General features: G+C 39.4%; 1 protein-coding gene across 1 annotated transcript in view; it reads left to right on the plus strand.

Annotated features, from left to right (window-relative positions):
- Positions 1-26140, plus strand: part of LOC124259848 (microsomal triglyceride transfer protein large subunit-like) — a 53079-nt gene that overhangs the window by 6680 nt on the left and 20259 nt on the right. The window contains 17 exon segments of the mRNA XM_046694063.1: positions 1184-1393; positions 2404-2523; positions 2796-2935; positions 3460-3548; positions 4322-4398; positions 4853-5013; positions 6716-6884; positions 7479-7589; positions 8825-9040; positions 9803-10017; positions 11150-11247; positions 11778-11896; positions 12847-12888; positions 12890-13066; positions 13829-13980; positions 14890-15063; positions 15876-16026. Of these exon segments, the coding sequence (XP_046550019.1) occupies positions 1184-1393; positions 2404-2523; positions 2796-2935; positions 3460-3548; positions 4322-4398; positions 4853-5013; positions 6716-6884; positions 7479-7589; positions 8825-9040; positions 9803-10017; positions 11150-11247; positions 11778-11896; positions 12847-12888; positions 12890-13066; positions 13829-13980; positions 14890-15063; positions 15876-16023 (2418 nt within the window). The 3' untranslated portion in view covers positions 16024-16026.

The following is a 26140-nucleotide window of genomic DNA, read 5'->3' on the forward strand; positions in this document are numbered from 1 at the left end:
ATTGTTTGTACAGGAACCTTCACATTATTGAGACTGAAGAGGCTGTCTCTTTCAATTATGTCATTAGTTGGTTGGAAGTTTTTTTAGAAATTATCACTTCCATTAAGCATGGGAAGACTTACAGTTTTGTCTGTAAGCCCAATTTCAGACAATAGACCATTGATTGTATAACAAATACCCTGGTGATGTTCAACTCCTTATATCGTCCTTGATTTCAAACAAGAACAACAGTGTTAATCAGATTATTTACACAGCTTGTTAACGATTCTTTGGGAGCCCGCTATTAAGGGTGGAATCGGGATGGAGGTGAATATGGGTGTCTGTGTGATGATGTGGAATTAATGTACTGATAATGTTGACCCTTTCCTAAACCTTGTGACATAATAAACCTGTGAAGATCTGGGCTAGAATTGGTCTTCCACAACCCATGCTTGTCGTAGAGGTGACTAACAGGATCGGGTGGTCAGGCTCACTGACTTGGTTGACACATGTCATCGGAGATTGATGCTCATGCTGTTGCCTGGATTGTCTGGTCCAGACTCTATTATTTACAGACTAGTGTTGGGAATTGGTTAAAATCTCATAATTGATTATTGGTCCATTACAACCGATCAATCATCGAAAATAATTGGTTAGCATCATTTATCAAATGTTCCTGTGATCTTTGTTAATGCAAACAAAAAAAGAAAGAAAAAAACATGTAGCAATTTGGTTGGGTTTTTTTGCAAATTGCACAAAATCCATTGGCAAATTTTGCAAATAAAGGGTGATTAGTATGTCAGGAACACAGATTTCCTGGATTCTTTAAGATAAATTCAATCATGACTTGGAACGAGCTTGTAGTGCTTATGAAATGTAAATATAATGACACAGACAAACCCAACCTTGAAATATTGTTGATGCAAACAAGTGTTCCAAAATTGGTTGTGTTCGATTATGAGAAAACACAATCGATTGCTTGGTCGTTTAGGCACTGCGACCAATCTTCGATTATTTCAATTAATCGGACCACCACTATTACAGACTGCTGCCATATAGCTGGAATATTGCTGAGTGCAGCATTAAACAAACAAACAAACAATACTAACTGGTCACACATTATCACACAAGCAAATGTATCTGGAACATTAATTAATCAATATGGTATTTAGACATATGCTATACCATACATGTGGCTTTCCAGCTTAACACTGCCACAGTCCTGAGTGCATCCAGGGAGAACCAGGAGAGGACCCTGGGGACCTTGCTCAAGTACCCCGTGTACTTTGAGTTGAACAAGGACAGCATGGGGAGGCTGTTCATCCCAGAGACAGAGTCGGCATTCTGCAGCAACATCAAGAAGGGCATTATCTCCCTCTTCCAGGTGCAGGAACAGCCCGGGGACAGGTCAGAGGTAGGTGCGATGTATCAGAAATCAGTAGGGGAATAGCATGTTCAGTGGGTGTAAATGTGATGTATCAGCAGTCAGTAGGGGAATAGCATGTTCACTGGGTGTAAATGTGATGTATCAGCAGTCAGTACGGAAATAGCATGTTCACTGGGTGTAAATGTGATGTATCAGCAGTCAGTACGGAAATAGCATGTTCACAGGGTGTAAATGTGATGTATCAGCAGTCAGTAGCGAAACAGCATATTCACTGGGTGTAAATGTGATGTATCAGCAATCAGTAGGGAAATAGCATGTTCACAGGGTGTTAATGTGATGTATCAGCAGTCAGTAGGGGAATAGCATATTCACTGGGTGTAAATGTGATGTATCAGCAGTCAGTAGGGGAATAGCATGTTCACTGGGCATTAATTTCTTCAGTGTACTTAATGGCAGCAGGTTTTCAAGTACATGAGTTGGAACCTATTCCACTGAACACTCTGGCTGTTTCATGATCTGTGATTTAAGGTCTCAAGGTACCAAATGTACTTTGCTTCATGTCTGTTGTAACTGTTTGAACCCTGCTCTATCTTTATACATACCCTGCTGTATTCCTTAAACCCTGCAACATAATTAATTATATTCCAACCCTAATCAATATCATCATAACCATGTTTGTGACATTGTTTTAACCTTTTATGTCCATTATAACTGTATTATGGCTTTGGTGTAACCTTTCACTGTTATGAACATGTTATCGCTGTTATAATCCTGATTTAACCATACTATAACTGTATTATAACACTGTTATAACTTGATTGCATACCTGTTATAACCTGATAATTATTACCGTATCATAATTGAATTATGACCTTGTCATAACTGTCTTGTAACCGTGCTGTAAGCTTAGTCTCTAACCTTGTTATAACAGTGTTATGACTGTATTATAACCCTGCTATAATCTACTCTGTGATTAGCATGTTATCACTATTATAACTCTGCTGTAACCATACTGTTATTAATGTGATGTATTACAGATAGATGTGTCCGGAGAGTGCCTGGTCCTCTACACCCAGACATCACCCACCCAGATCACCAAGACCAAGAAGGAGTGCAATAATCTCGAGATTGCTGGACAGTTCTCAAGCCCCAATAAAGTAGGTGCAAAAATCTTCATATTTACCAAACAAAGTAGATTAACATACAGTCTATGAAATCCTTATTACGTGCTACAGTTATCTCCCCTATAATGTTTCTATTTCCCGATACTGATTTCTGGCAACACTTGCTTTTGCATTTTCTAGATTCTTTTGGGTATCACAAAATACATATATTCTGTGGTTATGACTATGAATAAGACTGCATGTGTTTTAAACCATATCAAGTGTAAGATCTTTACAACAAGTCACTGAAATGATTTTTGTTGCAGATTCTCGGTGTAACTGTTGCCAGCAAAACAACTCTAGATTATGAATTTGAAAATGGAATAATAAAGACAATAAGCGGAGTCAATATGGTGTCCAGTCATCTCAACATGAGGTCCTCCAACAATGGTGGTGCTACTGTCAGGTAGGGAATATTCTACGTCTAGACAAATTTGGTTTGAGGATAGCAGATCATGGACGTCACTTTTCAAAACATTGACGTCTTTATTTTTTAGCCTGTCATTGGAAGCACTATTTTAGTGTTGATTTGGATACTTCAAATGAGTATTTTCAATTTTAGAATTCTTTAACCAAATGTCACAATAAATAATTATTTTGTGCTCAGAAAGCTAAATGTCAAGATTGTCAATAAGATAAATCTGAAAAATACTTTGAACTTTTATTATGAACTTTAATTTGAGTGTTTTATCCTCCAGATTTCATAAACATCCTGGCCTTCTACATATATCAAGCAAATATTAAAAATAAATTTCAAAATCACAATTATCAACAAGATAAAATATGTTTTGTTTGCATGTTTTTTCTCCTGCCTGCTAACTATGTTCAGTGGGCCCAAGAACCTCCTGTTAAATCTCCACCCAATCCTTTACTATTGATGCACATTGTAAAATTTTGTTGAAGTTATAAGATTCGTCTATACCTTTTCAGCCAAAAATTAACATTCCAAGGTGCATCACCATCCAGTGAAGCTGTGTCTGCTGCTGACATTGATACAGCCATACCCATGTTGGAAAAAGGTAACGATTGCCCCAAGACTGCTGGCATGTACAGAGGAGTCATTGAAAACAAAAGTTGCAGTGTCATTTTTACTTAAGCCTTATTTGTGGAAGACTCAAACTACAGTCCCAAGGGAGTCCAAGTCAGCAGGTCACATTAGCAACACTGAAGTGTGTAAATGAGCATGGTTCTGATGTGTTTTCAAAAACAATGTAGCCGACCATTTGATATAGTGGGATGTGTAAAAATATCACCAGGAAAGCGACAGAAAACAAAGTTATTGTCAGGTATTACTGTAAATCAGACATGCTTGACTTTCAGCAAAATATATGTTGTAGGTCCCAAAACAAATAATTGTCTTCTTTATGAGAATAAGAACTGTATGTTTTGATATGCTGACAAAAATATATCAACAAAGATCCATGCACACACACAAGCATGTTTGAGCATTGATGCACAAATCTGAAATGTTTGGTTCTTAATGAAGAGTATGGTGAACATTTTAGACATGTGTGAATAAAACTTTATAAAAGTAAAATACTACCATATGTTTTAATTTAAAACAATAGGTAATTTTCTTATGTGCAACAGAAATAAATAATCAGTTTGGCATGTAGTTAATAAATCTACCTATCACAGTAGAAAGCGTAGCAATTCCCTTCTAGTTTAGAACGATTTACTTAGATTTTTATAAGTTTGTTTCAGAATAGGTAAAGCATATTAATGTATTACAGTTACCATTCAAACCGAATTGCTGTTCATGTTGCTCATAATTGTTTCAAATTTCTTTCAGAAATAGGAAAAAGCTTTATGTTGTCTTTGCTGCCAACAGAATCTGAAATCACTCAATGTATAGAAAACTGTGAATCTGTAAGTATTTAAATGAAACACAACATGTGTTATTCTTTAAAGACAAATTCTTCATTAAACATACAAAGTTACTTTTTAACAAATCAGTCTGTAGTTCTATGTTCATGTAAAAAGATACTAAAGAATTCCTCTTTCTGTGTAAATACTTTTATTGTAACAAGGGAAACAGGAAATAAAAATTGTCAATCAAAATTCTGTTGTGTAATCTAGTGATTTGTAGATTCATTCCATTTCCATTTAATAATAATAATAATAATAGTTCATTTATAAAGCGCATATTTCCATGCACAATGCATGCTCAAAGCTTGGTTAGTATTGCTAACAGCAGCATAAGCTCCATCCAACTCATTCACTCACGGAAAATCTGTGCATATAGTGCTCTGCAATGTGCATAGAAAATGAAGACTATGAAAACCATTTGTTAAAAGCTATATCATGTTACCCTGTACTTCAGCCAACAAAGATATTAAGCAAGGTGCACGAAGATCTAGTGGCAGACAAAGTGTCAACCGTTGCATCGGCTAAAGCATTTATGAAGATGTTGAAGAGTTTCCGGAATGCTGGGAAGCAAACGATAGCTGAAGTATTGACCAGTCCAGACTCGTATTACACCGTGTGAGTACTTTGTCACCTAACACCATTGATATAGATATTTAGTTCATTTTACAAACGGGGGTAGCTTGTACCATGCCCTGGCAGCGGTCCCTTTGATCTTACCCGTGTTCTATCTAATAGTTACACCACGGCTTGAAGTAACCTTTGAATGCGGCTATCTGATTGGCTCACTACAGGTTAGCAGAACTTTCACACGCACATAAAACAGTCTCAATCGAATGTAAACCTTGTAGTTACTTCATTCTAAAACGAGAGCTCGTGTCTACATCATAATTTTTCATGACCTGAGTAAAGTTTATAGTTTTAAAAGCCGTGGAAGCTGCAGTGGTTGAGGGGCCTAGGCGTCTGACTTTGTGTGCTGGCGATTAGGTGCCTGGCTCTGAGGGTGTGCGTTCGAATCCCGGATTGGACTCAACCCCAAAAGTACTAGAATCTGTTCTTATTAAGAAAGTGTAATCCCAAATATTATATAACATATGTTATACTTTTAAAGTTCAGGCAACGTTGCACCTTCCTCTGTGTACGATACTGACAATTGAGTCAACCTATCTAACATGGCCGATTGAGTTTCAATAACCTCAGCAGCTTACGAAAAAAATGTGTCCTCGATTGTATCATACCATTCCAGTCTATTATTGTCAACTTCGTCAATTATTTGTGACCATGTAAGGTCTATACCACTCGTGACTTGACGTCGCGGCGGTGTGACACAGAATAATTTCAAATTCAAACATCCTGCGCAGATTTTGAATACAAACTAGTTACGCTATCCAATCACTCGAGGCCTGTCCATATAGACAATGAAACGTTTATAGATAGCGTAACTACTACTTAGTGGTTAAAGCATTTGCTCGTCACACCAACACTTGGGTTCAATTCCCCAATGTGTGAAGCCCATTTCTGGTGTTCCCCTTTTGGCCATGACCCTTCAGCTCAAAGAAGTTGAACAAAAATAATTTTATTTCATAAGAAGTTGTTTCATAGCAGTGTGCTTGCATGTGCAGGGTTGGACTTCTTGAACGAAAGACAATAGATCACAATATTTATTGTTGAAGATCCAAATTGCATTTTTTAGGGTTTTTAGTATAAAATGTGCTCATTCCACCTTTAAGGCATGGTGTTGCTGGTTCCTGGGTGCACATGCACTGTGTCGCATTTATGTGGAGAGACTCAAATCAAACTCAAGTCAATTAGAACTCTGGTGAAGCAGTTTAGTGAAAGCTTGCACTTTGAACACATTTTGAACACACTTTATGGCGCTTTAGCAAAACAAATGTACTACCTTGAATTGATATTCAGATCGAAATAATGAAACTGAAGGTCCTTGACACTATTAAACAACCCTGTCTCTGTATAACTGCTGGGCCAAACAAAGTATACACCTGAAAATTGGAATTGACCAAACAATTGTAGGTGTTATCAACATGTTACTGGACTCAAACCACTGCGAAACTAAGGTCCATAGCACATCTATGATACCTGTATTGAATACATCCCCATTGAATAACCATGTCTTGCTTGTTTCATATTTAGCATGGGTGTATATTATTTTTGCCTGACAATTTGAACCCATTTATATATATAGATGGGTGTATAAGTAATGCAGTGTGGGGTTTGAAAGTAAATTGGTATCAGGTTCAGTGTTTTAACTTCCTGTAAATTCCTGTAAATCCAGTATTTATTGAAATCACTGTCCATCTAGCCCCCAGCTGATTGACATAGCCACTGCATCCCAGACATCGGCTGCCCAGAAAGCCATGATGGAGCTGCTGGTGTTTGAGGAGGACTACGGCACTGAACACCCAGAGCGGTACCTGCTGGCAGCCACCTACTCCACTCACCCAGGGGAGTACCTCATCAAGGACCTGCTGGTGAGTGTGTCTCGGGTGAGGGGTGGGGCTGTCCTATGTATTTTCATGAAGTTTTAAGGAGCTACAGAATCATTTGAAGAACAGAAGCAATCATTTGATTTAGTCTTATGTCGGATATTTGATTCTGTCAGGGTTCATCATAATGTCACTTGAACTCAGTATAACCTCTGTTTTGATTGGTGTAAACACATATAGAGTTTTAGCTGAAAGTATTTCCTTATCATAAATACATATAAGGAATATAAATTGTATCATGTAAACCGTTAATGAATATTTTATTTTTTGGTCCCAACTATATATGATGTTTACATTATGGTAACATAAGAAGGTGATAACCTCTTTATCATATTACTTGCTATGTCATTTTTGCAATAATCTTTGTAATGTGTGATGAATTAAGAGAGATCCATGATTTTTAAACAAAGTGTACTCAACATCTAAATTTCAGAGTGAACACAAACATATGATACCCTGATATTTAAGGAACACACACCTCTCTTTGGATCTGAACGTAAAGATAGTCAGTAATAATTTGTTTCGGTTGTTTTATTATGTAACTGAACATGAAATCAAGCCATTATCTGGACATTTCAGAAAATACTCAAGAAGCCGGTGCCCAATGAGAGTTTGAAGGAGTCCTTGCTCCTAGCTACTGGCGCTGTCATCCACACCTACTGTCAGGTCAAGGACCAGTGCACTCACCAGGTACCAGCATGCAAGATGCAGAGATTGTTATACAAGCCCTGTGTATCATACTGACTATAAGAATCCTTGTATTTCCTGAGAGTGAGGGCAATACGCGAATTCTTACACAAGTTTCACAAAATCAGTAGGACCAGTATAGAGTAATAATTTCTTTTTGCCCATTATTTCTAAATCATAAATTGCAGGTACATGATTAAACAGGTGAGTAGTCTGGTTTGTTTTGAATTTTGTCTTTTTGGTATTGATTTTGCATTGATTTTCTCGTTGAATTGTTTTGTGTTTAATGATTCCACTAGCTCCTGCAATTTCTTATACTCTTATATAAATCCGTCTAAAAAATTAACTAACAGTTATAATTTTGTGATTTGAACATTTTGTTAGATATTAACATACAGTAAAGTACATTAAAAAGGAACATTCTTATAACTAACTGACTAAAGAAATAAACTGATTTTTTCAGTTCCAGAAACATGCAGTATATTTTAGTTAAATGTGTGTGATGAACTAAGGTTATAACAAGCTATAATAATGTTCCCTTTGAGTTCATTATAACCACTGTAAACATAATTTTAAGGTTCAATGGGAGACGTTGAAGCATGCTTTGTTCAAGGTTTAACACTTTTCATCAAGTCCTACTAGTGCACAGATCCTTCAAACTAGATGTATATTTAAAATAACTAGATTTTACTACATTTTACCACCTTTTAGACTTAGCAGTAAAGGACAAAACAAACTGGTGGTTGTATCTTTCCCTGTCAGTTTTGGACTGCCTCCATGGTGTAGTGGTTAGAGAGTCCCCCCGGAGAGCGGAAGGTCGTGGGTTCGATCCCCGACCACGTCATACCAAAAGACGTTAAAATATGGTACTTGTTGGTCCCTGCCTGGCTCTCGGCATTAATGGGTACAACAAGGACTGGTTGGCTCGGAGTCAGTATAATGTGTCTGAGTGGGGTATTCCTGCTTCACTGCGGCATGGTATCTCAGTGGGCTAGCACTATAAAACAAGCTTAAGTCTGGGCTAGTACAAGCAGCCGCACATACACATACACACGCATGCACGTCGTCATATGAGCGAAATATTCTCAAGCACGACGTTAAACCCAATTTCACCTCACCTCACCTCACCTCACCCTGTCAGTTTTGTGTATTTTTTGTAACTACTGTAAGTTCCATTTTGTTGTCAGACTTACAGACTAGGTGTGTCTGAAAACTCATAACTCATCGATTCCTCACAGGTTGTACAAGACTTCCGCACTCTGTTGGTGGAGGGAGTTGCACAATGTACGGACGATGCTTGTCGCCTGATGTACCTGCGTGCACTAGGCAACACTGGTCTACCTGACACAGTTCCTATCATCATGAAGCTGGCTGTAGACAGCAACAACAGCATGGTGTCTATCACAGCAATAGAGGCACTACGACGAGTTCCCAGCAAGTTCATCACTGCAGAGGTATCTGCTTCAGACTTACAGATACAAATGTTCTCATTTATTGTGTGAAAGGAATATACAAGAACATTACTTTTAACTCAACAGAAAGCAATCGGTGTGTGGCATCAATTACTTCCCTTTGTTGGTGGGATCTGCTGATATGTCTCCATCTAACACATACAATGAAGGGAAAATGACTTTTTGTTCCAAAAACCATTGGCAAATGGCATTATATTCAGTTTGGCATTATCCATCTAACACATACAATTAGGGGAAAATGACTTTTGTTCCAAAAACCATTGGCAAATGGCATTATATTCAGTTTGGCATTATCCATCTAACACATACAATTAGGGGAAAATGACTTTTGTTCCAAAAACCATTGGCAAATGGCATTATATTCAGTTTGGCATTATCCATCTAACACATACAATTAGGGGAAAATGACTTTTGTTCCAAAAACCATTGGCAAATGGCATTATATCGAGTTTGGCATTATAACCAAGGTATTATATAGGCAGGTAAACCGTTCTGGCAAAACATGGCATTATATCCTGGGTGGCATTATATTATGCACTGTATTTGGATTAGTGGTAAAATGTACTGCAATCTGTTGTGCAGAGTTGCTTACCTTTGCTATGGCAGGATCTGCTTGTCAACATTTAAAATCTTAGATTGGTCTTTATTGTTCTGTCATCTGTGAACCTGTATTCCTTCCAGCCAAGCTAAAGATGTTGAAGAGCATTTTCACTTCAGACTTTACTCCACTCACTCTCTGTGCAGGTGAGGGCCTCCCTGTCCCTCATGTTCCACCAGAGCGTGCGTCGCTATGACAGCAGTGTGCGGGTGGTGGCGCTGGACCTCCTGCTGCAGCAGGACCTGACTCTGATGGAGCTGCGTAACATCATCCTTGCCATGGCTGACAGGGAACACCATGAGCTCTCCACCTTCATCAAGATGAAAATCCTCGACACAGCACAGAATGATGAGAATCTCAGGTCTGGATTCACACAATCGCATGATGAAATATGTGTAACTAGTCATTGTAGTCTTGTTATTAGGAGATTGGAGTTTTTCTTCAAGTATTCAATGCCTGGATAATTGGTTTTTTGCTGAAAAGTGAGGAACCGTATTAGTGCCACAGTGTAAAGTTTTTTATCTACATATATTGTTCTTACATCTGCATAGAAGGTACTTTCATCTTCATTGATAATGCTTTCATCTACGTAGAAGATATGATCATCTCCATACGTAACATCAAAATTGTTACTGATGTGACAATGTGAAGTTGAGACCCTAACTGGATATAGTTTAAACAAATATGTATATATGACTGAATTAAATGTTTGGCAGAATGTTGGTCTTTTATATTTCATTTAGACTTTTTGTGTATTTTTCTTGCTGAAATAATTTCAAAGTATCAGTTGTGAAATACAAAAATTATAAACAATTAAATTAACAAAACTCCATATTAAGTTAGAATGACATTACTGAAAGCTCTGAAAAGACACATCAAGGCTGAAAGTCAGACATATCACATTATTACTTAAGACAGAAATTACATAAAACAGACTCGGAACTATTGTTGATAACTCGAGAAAATATGGTTACCATGTCAATAATTCCATACTAGATGATATGGTCTCCTAGATGAAAGTATTTTCTACGTAAATTAAATATATTTTACATACAGTAAAGTATCTCCTTCTTCTTCTACATACATGAACGTATCTGTTTCATAGATGTAAGTATCTTTGTTGTAGATGAAAGTATCTTATTTTTACGTGGCACTAATACATAGAAACCACATAATGTTTATCAAAATTATAAAATACAAAAGTTATTTCCTGAAGACCTTTCTATGAGATAAGCAAACTTACCTTGTAAACAGAATATGGAATATAGTTGCTTTTAAAAATATTGGTTTGTTATATATATTCAGGATGGTATCTATTTGCATTTTCATAACTTTTTGAAAATATTTCATGTATTCATCATGTTTATGTACCATAAATAGTCCAGGAGACCTTGAGTCCCATGTAATCATAATTTCAACCAGTAGGATAGAAAACTCTGTGTTGTAGCTGTATAGTATTCATCATTAACAATCACTCATTTATTCATATGCAGGAGTAAATTACAGACAATATTTAAGCAGAGCAGAATCAACAACTACCAACTGATGGCCCAGGGGGGGAAGTCCAGCTCCTTCACCGGCTACCTTGCAAGTAGGTTCACTCACACTACATTGTCCAATACAGCTGGAGGTTCATGGGGTCCTAATAACCCCTATCGTATAATGAGAAAATATATTATCGACACTACTGACAAAAAAGGCTACCAAAATGTTTTCACTGATATACCAGTCAGATTATTGATTGCCAAAAGACCACAGCACCACTAACATGTTAAATTAAAAACTGGCACTCCACAGTATCACAGGCTATATTTTAATTCTGAATTTGAAGTAAAATGTAAATAGTTTTCAACATTTTAGTTGATATTGTTTTGAGTGTTGAATAATATTAGTCCACATCTTTGAAAGAAAGAAAATATATTGTGCTCATAGAGCAGTACATAAACAAAGCCTGCTGTAATTCATCTCCTTGGTACTTTAATACATGAACACCTCCCTGGATATCACAAATGCAGATGTGATTTTCCTACTCATGGGAATTTCTGTTCCAAACTGATTGTTCCATACATTGTTACACATTGTTGTAATGTCTAAATGACCATGATATGTTTGTGGCTGCAGAAACTGAAGACCTCAACTGTACATACAACCTGTTGTTTGAAAATTCCAACTCTGGTGTTATGAAGCGCAGTGGGATGAAAGTCAATCTGTTTGGAAATACGAAACAGCCTTTCATGAATGTAAGTTTTGTAGGTTTTTGTTTTATTTTTTTATTATTTGTTGTTCATGAATGTAAGTTGTGCATCAAGTAGGATTCACAGTAGCAGATACATGATGGGATTACATCAGATAGTGGAAATAGTGCTGATGCTACAGGAAGTCGGTTCAGGGTTGATATATTTCAAACCGTATATGCACTTTTCAGTTCAATTAATTCACTTTCTCTAGAGTTTTGTTTTTCTTCCTCCCACATTACACTGAGATGCTGAAAGACGAGTAAACTCCAATTCACTGTACAGATTCTTGCAACATGTAGAAAATGCTGCCGTTTTAAATCAGTAAGTCAATGTATAACGGGATCGGGTGGTCAGGCTCGCTGGCTTGGTTGACACATGTCATCGGTTCCAAATTGCGCAGATCAATGCTCATGCTGTTGATCACTGGATTGTATGGTCCAGACTCGATTATTTACAGACCGCTGCCATATAGCTGGAATATTGCTGAGTGCAGCATAAAACTAAACTCACTCACTCACTCAGTGTATGCACACTGTTATTTCAGAACAGGATATGCGTGTGCTGTTATTTCAGATCGAGATATACAAGTGCCGTTCCTTCAGATTGGCATATACTGGTACCGCCATTCTTTCAGATTGGCATATACTGGTGCCATTCCTTCAGATTGGCATATACTGGTGTCGTTCCTTTAGACTGGCATATACTGGTACCGTTCTTTCAGATTGGCATATACTGGTGCCTTTTTTTCAGATTGGCATATACTGGTGCCGTTCTTTCAGATTGGCATATACTGGTGCCGTTCTTTCAGATTGGCATATACTGGTGCTGTTCTTTCAGATTGGCATATACTGGTGCTGTTCTTTCAGATTGGCATATACTGGTGCCGTTCTTTCAGATTGGCATATAATGGTGCCGTTCTTTCAGATTAGGATATATATGTTCATTTTATTCAGATCGGGATATACGGTGAGGCGTTGGAGTCGCTGATGGGTGAGGAGGAAGGTTCCTGCTGAGGGCGAGGGAGAAGGGGATGCAGCAGGCCCCGAGATTGCTGCCGGATTGTCATTCTACCTAATGGATGTTCTTCTCAAGCAGTACGAGTTCTTCCGGGGAATGTCTGGGCTGATGTCAGCGGTTTGGAATGCCCCGTCAGAACTCGCCTCAGCACTCCAGGTAAGCAGACTGTGTTGGAGATTTTGTCAGATAGACATCATGACAGGAACACTACCCAGATGACAGTGTTTATTTACTAACATCTGGAATGTTTAATATATTCTTGGAGGTTGTTAAGATAATATCTTTATGAAAAACAATACTTATTCCCAGAGAAGTTAATTTTTCTACTGTATGGCATAATGTATAATATGATAGTATATAAAACACTTGATTATCACCACTTATTGTGTTGTCTTACAGCAATGTTATCAGGAACAGGTACTGAAACCAAAGTCTGTGGCATCCGGAATATTAAACAGGAGCCTGTTTCATAAACCAATTGTGACACTACAACTGTAAATTTAAATGTTTTAATTACACAAGTTGTAGATGATGAGTTTCATGTCTCGAAACTGCCAAAATAAAGTTTTCTTTCTCAAAAAGTAATGATAGGCATTATTCTAGTGACATATGCTTTGCCATAGTATGATGAAAATGCTAAGAAAAAAAGCCAATTTGTATGTTAAGATTGTGGCTTGAGCCAGGGTGCCGTTGTACAAAGCAGTCTTAGCTCTAAGGTAACCCTAATCACAGGGGCTTGTAACGCTAAAAACTGCCATCAAGGCATATACTATCACTGACGGGATCTTATTAGCATTACAAGCCCCTGTGACCCTAACTCCCATACTTTAACACTGACTTAAGGTAGCCTTAGCGCTAAGGTTGTTTTGTACAACGGCACCCAGATCACAGTATTGAAGAGTGTTGTTGTTCTGCCAGGGCAACCTGTTGCTGCAGGACCACTCCCAAAGGGTTCATCTGTCCAATGGCCTCATCCTCAATGTGGAAGTCATCGGCGTCATCTCCATCGACCTGGCTGGCTATGTCAGCATCAGTCTGTGGAACAGGAACTGTAATTCACTCATTAAAAAGGTTGGGTTGGACTATGAGTTCCTTGTTGGCTCTAGAACAACCTCTAGAACAGTTGTTTAGCTTAGGTCACATGGTACATTTGATTTTCTTACAGTCTTACTCTTTACCACAACTAGGGGCGGTGGGGTAGCCTAGTGGTTAAAGCGTTCGCTCGTCATGCCGAAGACCCGGGTTCGATTCCCCATATGGGTACAATGTGTGAAGCCCATTTCTGGTGTCCCCCGCCGTGATATTGCTGGAATATTGCTAAAAAGCGGCGTAAAACCATACTCACTCACTCACTCACTTTACCACAACTAACTGGTAGGACAATTAGGGCTGGTAATCAGGGACACAATATTCACTATTTTAATAAAGGTACATATTTGGGAATTTGAGTTACCTTTGCATCTGAAATTTTCCATTTGGGACGTATTGTATATGAATATGCGTATAGTTAGAAAATAACACATAGTTTTTATGACAAGACATATGCCTTAGAATATTGAAATGCAGACAGATTGATGATCTGATCTGACCACTTCAAATATTTAAAAAAACCAATTTGATGCCACATGTTATGACATAGAAAAGGAACAATTTTTATGGATGGACAACTTTGTTTTGCACTAGATGCAATGTTGCAGTGTAAAAGCTACCACCATTATGAAGCAGGTGATCTCATGACACAGACAAAACACCGTTGACTGGCCTCTTGACTGTGTATAAGGAATGAAGTATAGTAGGGTGAATTCAATAACAGCATGATATGTGGAGGGATTAAGGGGGCATGACAAAAAACACTGCCTTTTGAAAATATAAGTTAGATCCCAATGACAAGCTCCCCACTATCTCCCACTTCGCAAACCCCTGAAGCTTTAACTTCAATATTATGATGCCCTACAACACATCATGTTGTTTCTGTTATGTAGTGGAGCCCTGTATGTTGAGGGGAACATGAGACTAGAGTCCTCAGAGCTGGGAGCAGGAATTACCTATAGTGGAGAGGGGCAGTCGGCCATTGACTTCCTGTCTGACGCAGACTTTTATGAGATGCCACTTACGCTGTGTCTTCAGATGAAAAGACCAGAATTTAAATTCAGGTGAGTTTTCATTGGTTTCTGTGACAACATAATTCAGTTATTCATGGTAATGATTTTGACTAAAGTTGTTAACAGGTGATAGATATGTTCATTTTGCTGATAATGAGTGAGTAAGCGAGTTTATTGTTGCCTTTAACAGGTCATCATCAGTATCTCAGCATGTCAATTTTAGTGTCACCTGAAGCAGGGATAGAAATTATTTTTTTTTTGTAAGTGTGCCTTAGGGCACCAGACAAATATTTTAAGGGTGACTTTCAGAAATCAAGTGTGCCCACTTGTTTTTTGAATAAAAGACAATGATGATGATCATTTTGAATTTATTGTTAAATAAAGAAATGGGTTTATGAGCATTTAGATATGTATGGCATTATTCAATTTGGAAAAATTATTATTGTTTGGGGGATTAAATGATTAAAGGTGAGTTATGTTTCCAAAAAAATATGCATGCCATAAGGACACCGAGAACATTTTTTACCATGTCATTTCAGTATTTACCGTGCCATGGCACACTAATATATGGGGTATTTCGAACCCTGTGAAGTGATTCACACCTTAGACATTTATTGCTTTGTTGAACCCAGAATAACAGGTAGGGTTCTGACAAACCTAGGATAAATATAAAGTGTAAATTAGACTTTTGAAATGCAAACCCAGAGGTCCTGGTCATCCTAATGGCACCTTCATCACTGTACCACACATGACAACTTTTGTGGTAGGCATTTTAGGTATAACAAATGTGAAAAATGGTAATTACATATCACATCATTCATAATGAGTGTCTGTGTATTCATGTCTGCCCCATTTGTTACCAGGGAAACAGTGAGCAAGTACGAACATATCAAGGGTTTGAAGAAGTATAACATCCGCCTCAGCAAGACAAAGTCCATATCAGGAGAGTCCTTCTTCCTGAACAAAGCTAACGCAGAGGAGTGTAAACTAATGAAGAAGGAAGAAGCATAACAGGTGGGTGTCACTACATGTTGCTGTGTATCATCAGTGTGAGTGGGTGTCTGTGTATGTCATTGTGTGTCACAGTGCATCATTGTGTGTCACAGTGCGTCGTGATGGGTTACAGTGTGTCATTGTCAGTTACTGTGTATCAATGGGAGTCATCAGCATCATTGTGTCACAGTGCATCATTGTGTGTCACAGTGCGTCGTGATGGGTTACAGTGTGTCATTGTCAGTTACTGTGTATCAATGGGAGTCATCAGCATCATTGTATGTCACAGTGTGTCATGGGTTACAGTGGGTCATGATGGGTTACAGTGTGTCATTGTCAGTTACTGTGTATCAATGGGAGTCATCAGCATCATTGTGTGTCACAGTGCATCATGATGGGTTACAGTGTGTCATTGTCAGTTACTGTGTATCAATGGGAGTCATCAGCATCATTGTGTGTCACAGTGCACCATCGTGTGTCACAGTGCATCATGATGGGTTACAGTGTGTCATTGTCAGTTACTGTGTATCAATGGGAGTCATCAGCATCATTGTGTGTCACAGTGCACCATTGTGTGTCACAGTGCATCATGATGGGTTACAGTGTGTCATTGTCAGTTACTCTGTATCAATGGGAGTCATCAGCATCATTGTGTGTCACTGTGCGTCGTGATGGGTTACAGTGTGTCATTGTCAGTTACTGTATATCAATGGGAGTCATCAGCATCATTGTGTGTCACAGTGTGTCATAATGGGTTACAGTGTGTCATTGTCAGTTACTGTGTATCAATGGGAGTCATCAGCATCATTGTGTGTCACAGTGCATCATAGTGTGTCACAGTGTGTCATGATGGGTTACAGTGTGTCATTGTCAGTTACTGTGTATCAATGGGAGTCATCAGCATCATTGTTAGTTACTGTGTATCATTGGGAGTCATCAGCATCATTGTCAGTTACTGTGTATCATTGGGAGTCATCAGCATCATTGTCAGTTACTGTGTATCATTGGGAGTCATCAGCATCATTGTCAGTTACTGTGTATCATTGGGAGTCATCAGCATCATTGTCAGTTACTGTGTATCATTGGGAGTCATCAGCATCATTGTCAGTTACTGTGTATCATTGGGAGTCATCAGCATCATTGTCAGTTACTCTGTATCAATGGGAGTCATCAGCATCATTGTGTGTCACAGTGTGTCATAATGGGTTACAGTGTGTCATTGTCAGTTACTGTGTATCAATGGGAGTCATCAGCATCATTGTGTGTCACAGTGCATCATAGTGTGTCACAGTGTGTCATGATGGGTTACAGTGTGTCATTGTCAGTTACTGTGTATCAATGGGAGTCATCAGCATCATTGTTAGTTACTGTGTATCATTGGGAGTCATCAGCATCATTGTCAGTTACTGTGTATCATTGGGAGTCATCAGCATCATTGTCAGTTACTGTGTATCATTGGGAGTCATCAGCATCATTGTCAGTTACTGTGTATCATTGGGAGTCATCAGCATCATTGTCAGTTACTGTGTATCATTGGGAGTCATCAGCATCATTGTCAGTTACTCTGTATCAATGGGAGTCATCAGCATCATTGTGTGTCACAGTGTGTCATGATGGGTTACAGTGTGTCATTGTCAGTTACTGTGTATCAATGGGAGTCATCAGCATCATTGTGTGTCACAGTGCATCATGATGGGTTACAGTGTGTCATTGTCAGTTACTGTGTATCAATGGGAGTCATCAGCATCATTGTATGTCACAGTGCATCATGATGGGTTACAGTGTGTCATTGTCAGTTACTGTGTATCAATGGGAGTCATCAGCATCATTGTATGTCACAGTGCATCATGATGGGTTACAGTGTGTCATTGTCAGTTACTGTGTATCATTGGGAGTCATCAGCATCATTGTCAGTTACTCTGTATCAATGGGAGTCATCAGCATCATTGTGTGTCACAGTGTGTCATGATGGGTTACAGTGTGTCATTGTCAGTTAATGTGTATCATTGGGAATTCATCAGCATCATTGTCAGTTACTGTGTATCATTGGGAGTCATCAGCATCATTGTGTGTCACAGTGCATCATTGTGTGTCACAGTGCGTCATGATGGGTTACAGTGTGTCATTGTCAGTTACTCTGTATCAATGTAGTAGTAGTAGTAGTAGTAGTAGTAGTAGTAGTAGTAGTAGTAGTAGTAGTAGTAGCAGCAAGTAGATAGCATCACTTGTGGTCACAGTGCCTAAGCGGTTTAGGCGGCTGACTTTGTGTGCTGATGATTAGGTGCCGGACTCTGAGGGTGTGGGTTTGAATCCTGGATGGGACTCAACCCAAAAAGTACTAGAATTTGTACTTTTCTAAGAAAGTGTAATTCTAAATATAACATATGTTACATTTGACCACTTAATCATCACTTGTCATGTTAGAGGAAGAATTCCAGGCTCATGAAACAAATACTCTCATCATGAATGGTGAAGAAAAATGGATAGTTAGATTACAGGAGGACTTCACTGCTGCAAATTTGATTGAAGTCTTTCAAACACCAATACTAGTGTCAACTAGGTCACATTTTATAATGTATACCAGTCTAGTGATTACCAGAATTACAGAGACAGTGTCTCAGTTTCACACTGGTGTTTATTACATCAACACCTTGGCAGGAGATAGGCAGCAGACCTCTAAGGAACAAACCTTGTTTGACTTTAAGATCAGTCGTAACATTTATCAGACAAAGCCCTGAATCTGTAGGTATGAAAAACTGATGTACATGATCTAAACTGACGGGCAAAAGTTAGTATATGACGTTTTGAACGTCCTGTAACAAAGACATACACCGAAATTTCCCAAAAATATTTAATGCATCATAATAAAAAAACACTTGAGCTGTAAATCACAAAAAATCAACAATTTCATTCAAGGAGTTTGTGAGCCGCTGTCAAGTAAACACGCAAGGGGTGGAATTTTGCATAAATCGATTATCACAATCTGAGTTTATGAGTCAGTAGCAGGGGCATTCCTTGAATACAGGATCTTGTGCACATCAGTATCGTGTGTGACCCCCTGCTGCGTCAATGCATACCCTCACACGTCTCCTCATTGGCGTCGCCAAGCGTCGAATGGCGTCCTTGGGAATGCGGTTCCATTCCTCTCTGAGTGCTTGCTCTAGCTGTTGCCTGTTCTGTGGAACTTGTTGCCGACCTCTGATCTTCCTGTCCAGATGATCCCAGAGGTGCTCGATCGGGTTCATATCTGGTGAGCACGCTGGCCAGGTCAGGACGTCAACATTGTTCTGTTGCAGAAAGTAGCGAGTCTCTCTGGCAGTGTGAGGTCTCGCGTTGTCATGTTGTAGGAGTACACCCCGGGGTTGATTCTGTAGGAAGGGTACCACAACTGGCTGTAGGATCTGTCCGATGTACCTCCGTGCATTGAGATTGCCCTGCACTACAACCAGACGGGTCTTCTGGTCTCCACAGATGCAGCCCCAAACCATGACTCCACCCCGCCCGAATGGATGAACTTCTCTGATGCATGGCCTTGCTAAACGTTCCCCTCGTCGACCATATACCCGTTCTTTGCCATCACACTTGTAAAGGGTGAAACGGCTTTCATCGGAAAAGAGAACACGTTAAGCCAATCTCGGACTTGCCATCTGTATACTTGCCTTGCCCACCGCTGTCTGTTTTGGCGATGTCTGAGGGTCAGGACCATTCAGCGGAAAGGCGGTAAGCCCTTATACCAGCTTATCTCAATCTTGGTCACACTGCGGCGACTGATCACGATGCCCGAGTGCGTGGCAGCCGTCGGCGTTGCCGTCACGAAACCTGTTCGGAGATGGATAGTCGGATGTAGCGGTCTTCTATGGGTGTAGTGACCGGTGGCGATCCACTTCTCGGCCTGTCTTGAGTGCTACCAGTATTCGGTAGCGTGTGAACAGCCTGGAGATTGTTGCTGGGGTACAGCCGAGCGTTCTGGCAAGATGAGCTTGGGTAGCTCCCATATCGGCGCATTCAATGGCTCGCTCTCGCTGAATTTGTGTCTTCGCTTGGCATTTTGCATGTGCTTTCAGTTACTGTGATATGCCAGCGTGTATCCATCCATTTCTACCCGACTGGTGCGTGCATGTTAAGTGATTTTCAAAGATTACATGTTATACCTTTTTCGTGCTGGGGGTCAGCGTGACTACATCTACTGACATCACTACCATTCTGCAATATTCTTGTGACTTTGACAATGTTTGCTTTGGATGTTTCATTGGAATTTAGACATGCTCAATTTCCCCAAACCAAATTGAAAACGTTATACTAACTTTTGCCCGTCAGTTTATGTTATCGCTCTTCCACTCTCTTCACATGCAAACAGTATAAATATATATTTATTTATAAATAGGAACAGCTCCTGACTGATAACATTTGAATATACAACCTCATTTTCCAACAATAATGTCTTTATGCTAATAGTAATATGTTGAAATCTTTGGAAAGAAATTCTGAATTAACTATGCAATGTGTACTCAAATGATAGAATATATTAATGCACAAACAAGTTTGATGTTGTGGTATGCATAAGATAAGATAAATATTGTGCATAGAAAAAAGATAAATCTTAAGGTGTATATACATGTATATAAAAAAAACATTTGGGTGCGTATGATTGTGTGTCACAGTGCATCATGATGGGTTACAGTGTGTCATTGTCAGTTACTCTGTATCAATGGGAGTCATCAGCATCATTGTGTGTCACTGTGCGTCGTGATGGGTTACAGTGTGTCATTGTCAGTTACTGTATATCAATGGGAGTCATCAGCATCATTGTGTGTCACAGTGTGTCATAATGGGTTACAGTGTGTCATTGTCAGTTACTGTGTATCAATGGGAGTCATCAGCATCATTGTGTGTCACAGTGCATCATAGTGTGTCACAGTGTGTCATGATGGGTTACAGTGTGTCATTGTCAGTTACTGTGTATCAATGGGAGTCATCAGCATCATTGTTAGTTACTGTGTATCATTGGGAGTCATCAGCATCATTGTCAGTTACTGTGTATCATTGGGAGTCATCAGCATCATTGTCAGTTACTGTGTGTATCATTGGGAGTCATCAGCATCATTGTCAGTTACTGTGTATCATTAGGAGTCATCAGCATCATTGTCAGTTACTGTGTATCATTGGGAGTCATCAGCATCATTGTCAGTTACTGTGTATCATTGGGAGTCATCAGCATCATTGTCAGTTACTGTGTATCATTGGGAGTCATCAGCATCATTGTCAGTTACTGTGTATCATTGGGAGTCATCAGCATCATTGTCAGTTACTGTGTATCATTGGGAGTCATCAGCATCATTGTCAGTTACTGTGTATCATTGGGAGTCATCAGCATCATTGTCAGTTACTGTGTATCATTGGGAGTCATCAGCATCATTGTCAGTTACTGTGTATCATTGGGAGTCATCAGCATCATTGTCAGTTACTGTGTATCATTTAGGAGTCATCAGCATCATTGTCAGTTACTGTGTATCATTGGAGTCATCAGCATCATTGTCAGTTACTGTGTATCATTGGGGAGTCATCAGCATCATTGTCAGTTACTGTGTATCATTGGGAGTCATCAGCATCATTGTCAGTTACTGTGTATCATTGGGAGTCATCAGCATCATTGTCAGTTACTGTGTATCATTGGGAGACATCAGCATCATTGTCAGTTACTGTGTATCATTGGGAGTCATCAGCATCATTGTCAGTTACTGTGTATCATTGGGAGTCATCAGCATCATTGTCAGTTACTGTGTATCATTGGGAGTCATCAGCATCATTGTCAGTTACTGTGTATCATTAAGGAGTCATCAGCATCATTGTCAGTTACTGTGTATCATTGGGAGTCATCAGCATCATTGTCAGTTACTGTGTATCATTGGGAGTCATCAGCATCATTGTCAGTTACTGTGTATCATTGGGAGTCATCAGCATCATTGTCAGTTACTGTGTATCATTGGGAGTCATCAGCATCATTGTCAGTTACTGTGTATCATTGGGAGTCATCAGCATCATTGTCAGTTACTGTGTATCAATGGGAGTCATCAGCATCATTGTATGTCACAGTGCATCATTGTGTGTCACAGTGCGTCGTGATGGGTTACAGTGTGTCATTGTCAGTTACTGTGTATCAATGGGAGTCATCAGCATCATTGTATGTCACAGTGTGTCATGGGTTACAGTGAGTCATGATGGGTTACAGTGTGTCATTGTCAGTTACTGTGTATCAATGGGAGTCATCAGCATCATTGTGTGTCACAGTGCATCATGATGGGTTACAGTGTGTCATTGTCAGTTACTGTGTATCAATGGGAGTCATCAGCATCATTGTGTGTCACAGTGCATCATGATGGGTTACAGTGTGTCATTGTCAGTTACTGTATATCAATGGGAGTCATCAGCATCATTGTGTGTCACAGTGCATCATTGTGTGTCACAGTGTGTCATGATGGGTTACAGTGTGTCATTGTCAGTTAATGTGTATCATTGGGAATTCATCAGCATCATTGTCAGTTACTGTGTATCATTGGGAGTCATCAGCATCATTGTGTGTCACAGTGCATCATTGTGTGTCACAGTGCGTCATGATGGGTTACAGTGTGTCATTGTCAGTTACTCTGTATCAATGTAGTAGTAGTAGTAGTAGTAGTAGTAGTAGTAGTAGTAGTAGTAGTAGCAGCAAGTAGATAGCATCACTTGTGGTCACAGTGCCTAAGCGGTGTAGGCGGCTGACTTTGTGTGCTGATGATTAGGTGCCGGACTCTGAGGGTGTGGGTTTGAATCCTGGATGGGACTCAACCCAAAAAGTACTAGAATTTGTACTTTTCTAAGAAAGTGTAATTCTAAATATAACATATGTTACATTTGACCACTTAATCATCACTTGTCATGTTAGAGGAAGAATTCCAGGCTCATGAAACAAATACTCATCATGAATGGTGAAGAAAAATGGATAGTTAGATTACAGGAGGACTTCACTGCTGCAAATTTGATTGAAGTCTTTCAAACACCAATACTAGTGTCAACTAGGTCACATTTTATAATGTATACCAGTCTAGTGATTACCAGAATTACAGAGACAGTGTCTCAGTTTCACACTGGTGTTTATTACATCAACACCTTGGCAGGAGATAGGCAGCAGACCTCTAAGGAACAAACCTTGTTTGACTTTAAAGATCAGTCGTAACATTTATCAGACAAAGCCCTGAATCTGTAGGGTATGAAAACTGATGTACATGATCTAAACTGACGGGCAAAGTTAGTATATGACGCTTTGAACGCCCTGTAACAAAGACATACACCGAAATTTCCCAAAAATATTTAATGCATCATAATAAAAACACTTGAGCTGTAAATCACAAAAATCAACAATTTCATTCAAGGAGTTTGTGAGCCAGCTGTCAAGTAAAAACACGCAAGAGGTGGAATTTTGCATAAATCGATTATCACAATCTGAGTTTATGAGTCAGTAGCAGGGGCATTCCTTGAATACAGGATCTTGTGCACATCAGTATCGTGTGTGACCCCTGCTGCGTCCAATGCATACCCTCACACGTCGCCTCTCATTGACGTGCGCCAAACGCCGAATGACGATCCCTTGGGAATGCGGTTCCATTCCTCTCTGGTGCTTGCTCTAGCTGTTGCCTGTTCTGTGGAACTTGTTGCCTACCTCTGATCTTCCTGTCCAGATGATCCCAGAGGTGCTCGATCGGGTTCATATCTGGTGAGCACGCTGGCTGTGGTCAGGACGCCAACATTGTTCTGTTGCAGAAAGTAGCGAGTCTCTCTGGCAGTGTGAGGTCTCGCGTTGTCATGTTGTAGGAGTACACCCCGGGGTTGATTCTGTAGGAAGGGTACCACAACTGGCTGTAGGATCTGTCCGATGTACCTCCGTGCATTGAGATTGCCCTGCACTACAACCAGACGGGTCTTCTGGTCTCCACAGATACCGCCCCAAACCATGACTCTCCACCCCCCCGAATGGATGAACTTCTCTGATGCATGGCCTTGCTAAACGCTCCTCGCCGCACCATATACCCGTTCTTTTGCCATCACACTTGTAAAGGGTGAAACGGCTTTCATCGGAAAAAGAGAACACGCCGCCAATCTCGGACTTGCCATCTGTATACTTGCCTTGCTCCACCGCTGTCTGTTTTGGCGATGTCTGAGGGTCAGGACCATTCCGCGGAAAGGCCGGTAAGCCCTTATACCAGCTTATCTCAATCTTGGTCAAATACTGTGCGACGACTGATACGATGCCCGAGTGCGTGAGCAGCCGTCGGCGTTGCCGCCACGAAACCTGTTCCGAGATGGATAGTCCGGATGTAGCGGTCTTCTATGGGTGTAGTGACCGTGGCGCGTCCACTTCTCGGCCTGTCTTGAGTGCTACCAGTATTCGCAACGTGTGAACAGCCTGGAGATTGTTGCAATAATTACAGCCGAGCGCTCTGGCAAGATGAGCTTGGTAGCTCCCATATCGCGACATTCCAATGGCTCGCCTCGCTGAATTTGTGTCTGCTTCGGCATTTTTGCATGTGCTTTCAGTTACTGTGATATGCCAGCGTGTATCCATCCCATTTCTACCCGACTGGTGCACGTGCATGTTCGTGATTTTCAAAGATTACATGTTATACCTTTTTCTCGTGCTAGGGGTCACGTGACTACATCTACTGACATCACTACCATTCTGCAATATTCTCGTGACTTTGACAATGTTTGCTTTGGATGTTTCATTGGAATTTAGACATGCTCAATTTCCCCAAACCAAATTGAAAACGTTATACTAACTTTTGCCTGTCAGTTTATGTTATCGCTCTTCCACTCTCTTCACATGCAAACAGTATAAATATATATTTATTTATAAATAGGAACAGCTCCTGACTGATAACATTTGAATATACAACCTCATTTTCCAACAATAATGTCTTTATGCTAATAGTAATATGTTGAAATCTTTGGAAAGAAATTCTGAATTAACTATGCAATGTGTACTCAAATGATAGAATATATTAATGCACAAACAAGTTTGATGTTGTGGTATGCATAAGATAAGATAAATATTGTGCATAGAAAAAAGATAAATCTTAAGGTGTATATATATATAAAAAACCATTTGGGTGCGTATGAAAAGATAAATTTCTGGGTGTGTATAAAAAGATAAATATTGTGGTGTACATAAGTAAGAGAAATGTTGTGGTGTACATAAATAAGTAGGTCTGTGCAATATTGCCGGTAAACCGGTATATACCGGTACAGTGTCTTGCTATACGATTATTGCGATATACGGTAGTTAAGATTTTACAATATATTGGGTCACCCAGACTTAGCTCCCTTTGAATTATCTGCCCTTGATTTCCATAGCAACAAAATGTGCGCTAAAAGTGCAAAATATACTTTTATTTCTGTTGGTTTCATGTAACATTTTACAAGTAGAAGTATTGTTATAAAAGCGCCAAATATTCTACCAAATGCTATTAAGTTTTGGGGGGTTGAATGGTTTCATATGTGACATTTTGGAGGAATTGAGTGGACTTCATAGTAGAGCCTCTGGCTCTGAGTGAACATTTAACAATTCACATTATTTAGTTTGTTTCATAATGGGACATGTGTTATCAATTTATCATAAAGGCCTAAGTCTTATCAATTTTGTAGGACTGTATAATGGCATTCTAGTCAAGGATCTTAGTTACTGGACTCGTCACATGAGACTTTTAGCTATGTTTTTGTTTCATTTTGTAATAGTTCATGTTAACACATGTTTATGATGTAGTTGAACCTAAAAGATTCACTGACATACAGTAACAATAATTACATACTACATTGAAGCGCATTCTGTTGAAGCAAACAACACTGACCATGAAAATCATGTTATACTATTACCTGTATCATTATGTTCACAAAACTTTGTTGCAACACTTAAACATTCCACATTAAGGCTGTATATTACAATTACTTTATTTATCTGTAAACGATTGGCACACAACCATACACAATGGGGACTGGGAGCCTGAAAGTATGGTGTAACAGCAACTTAGAATATGATGTCGCACACAGAGAGCTATTATGAATTTATGATGTACGCACGTTGGCAGAAATCTTCCACTCAATA

This window comes from Haliotis rubra, unplaced genomic scaffold (genome assembly GCF_003918875.1).
Source record: "Haliotis rubra isolate DU_JTF1 unplaced genomic scaffold, ASM391887v1 Scf74, whole genome shotgun sequence".
Lineage (NCBI taxonomy): Eukaryota > Metazoa > Mollusca > Gastropoda > Lepetellida > Haliotidae > Haliotis > Haliotis rubra.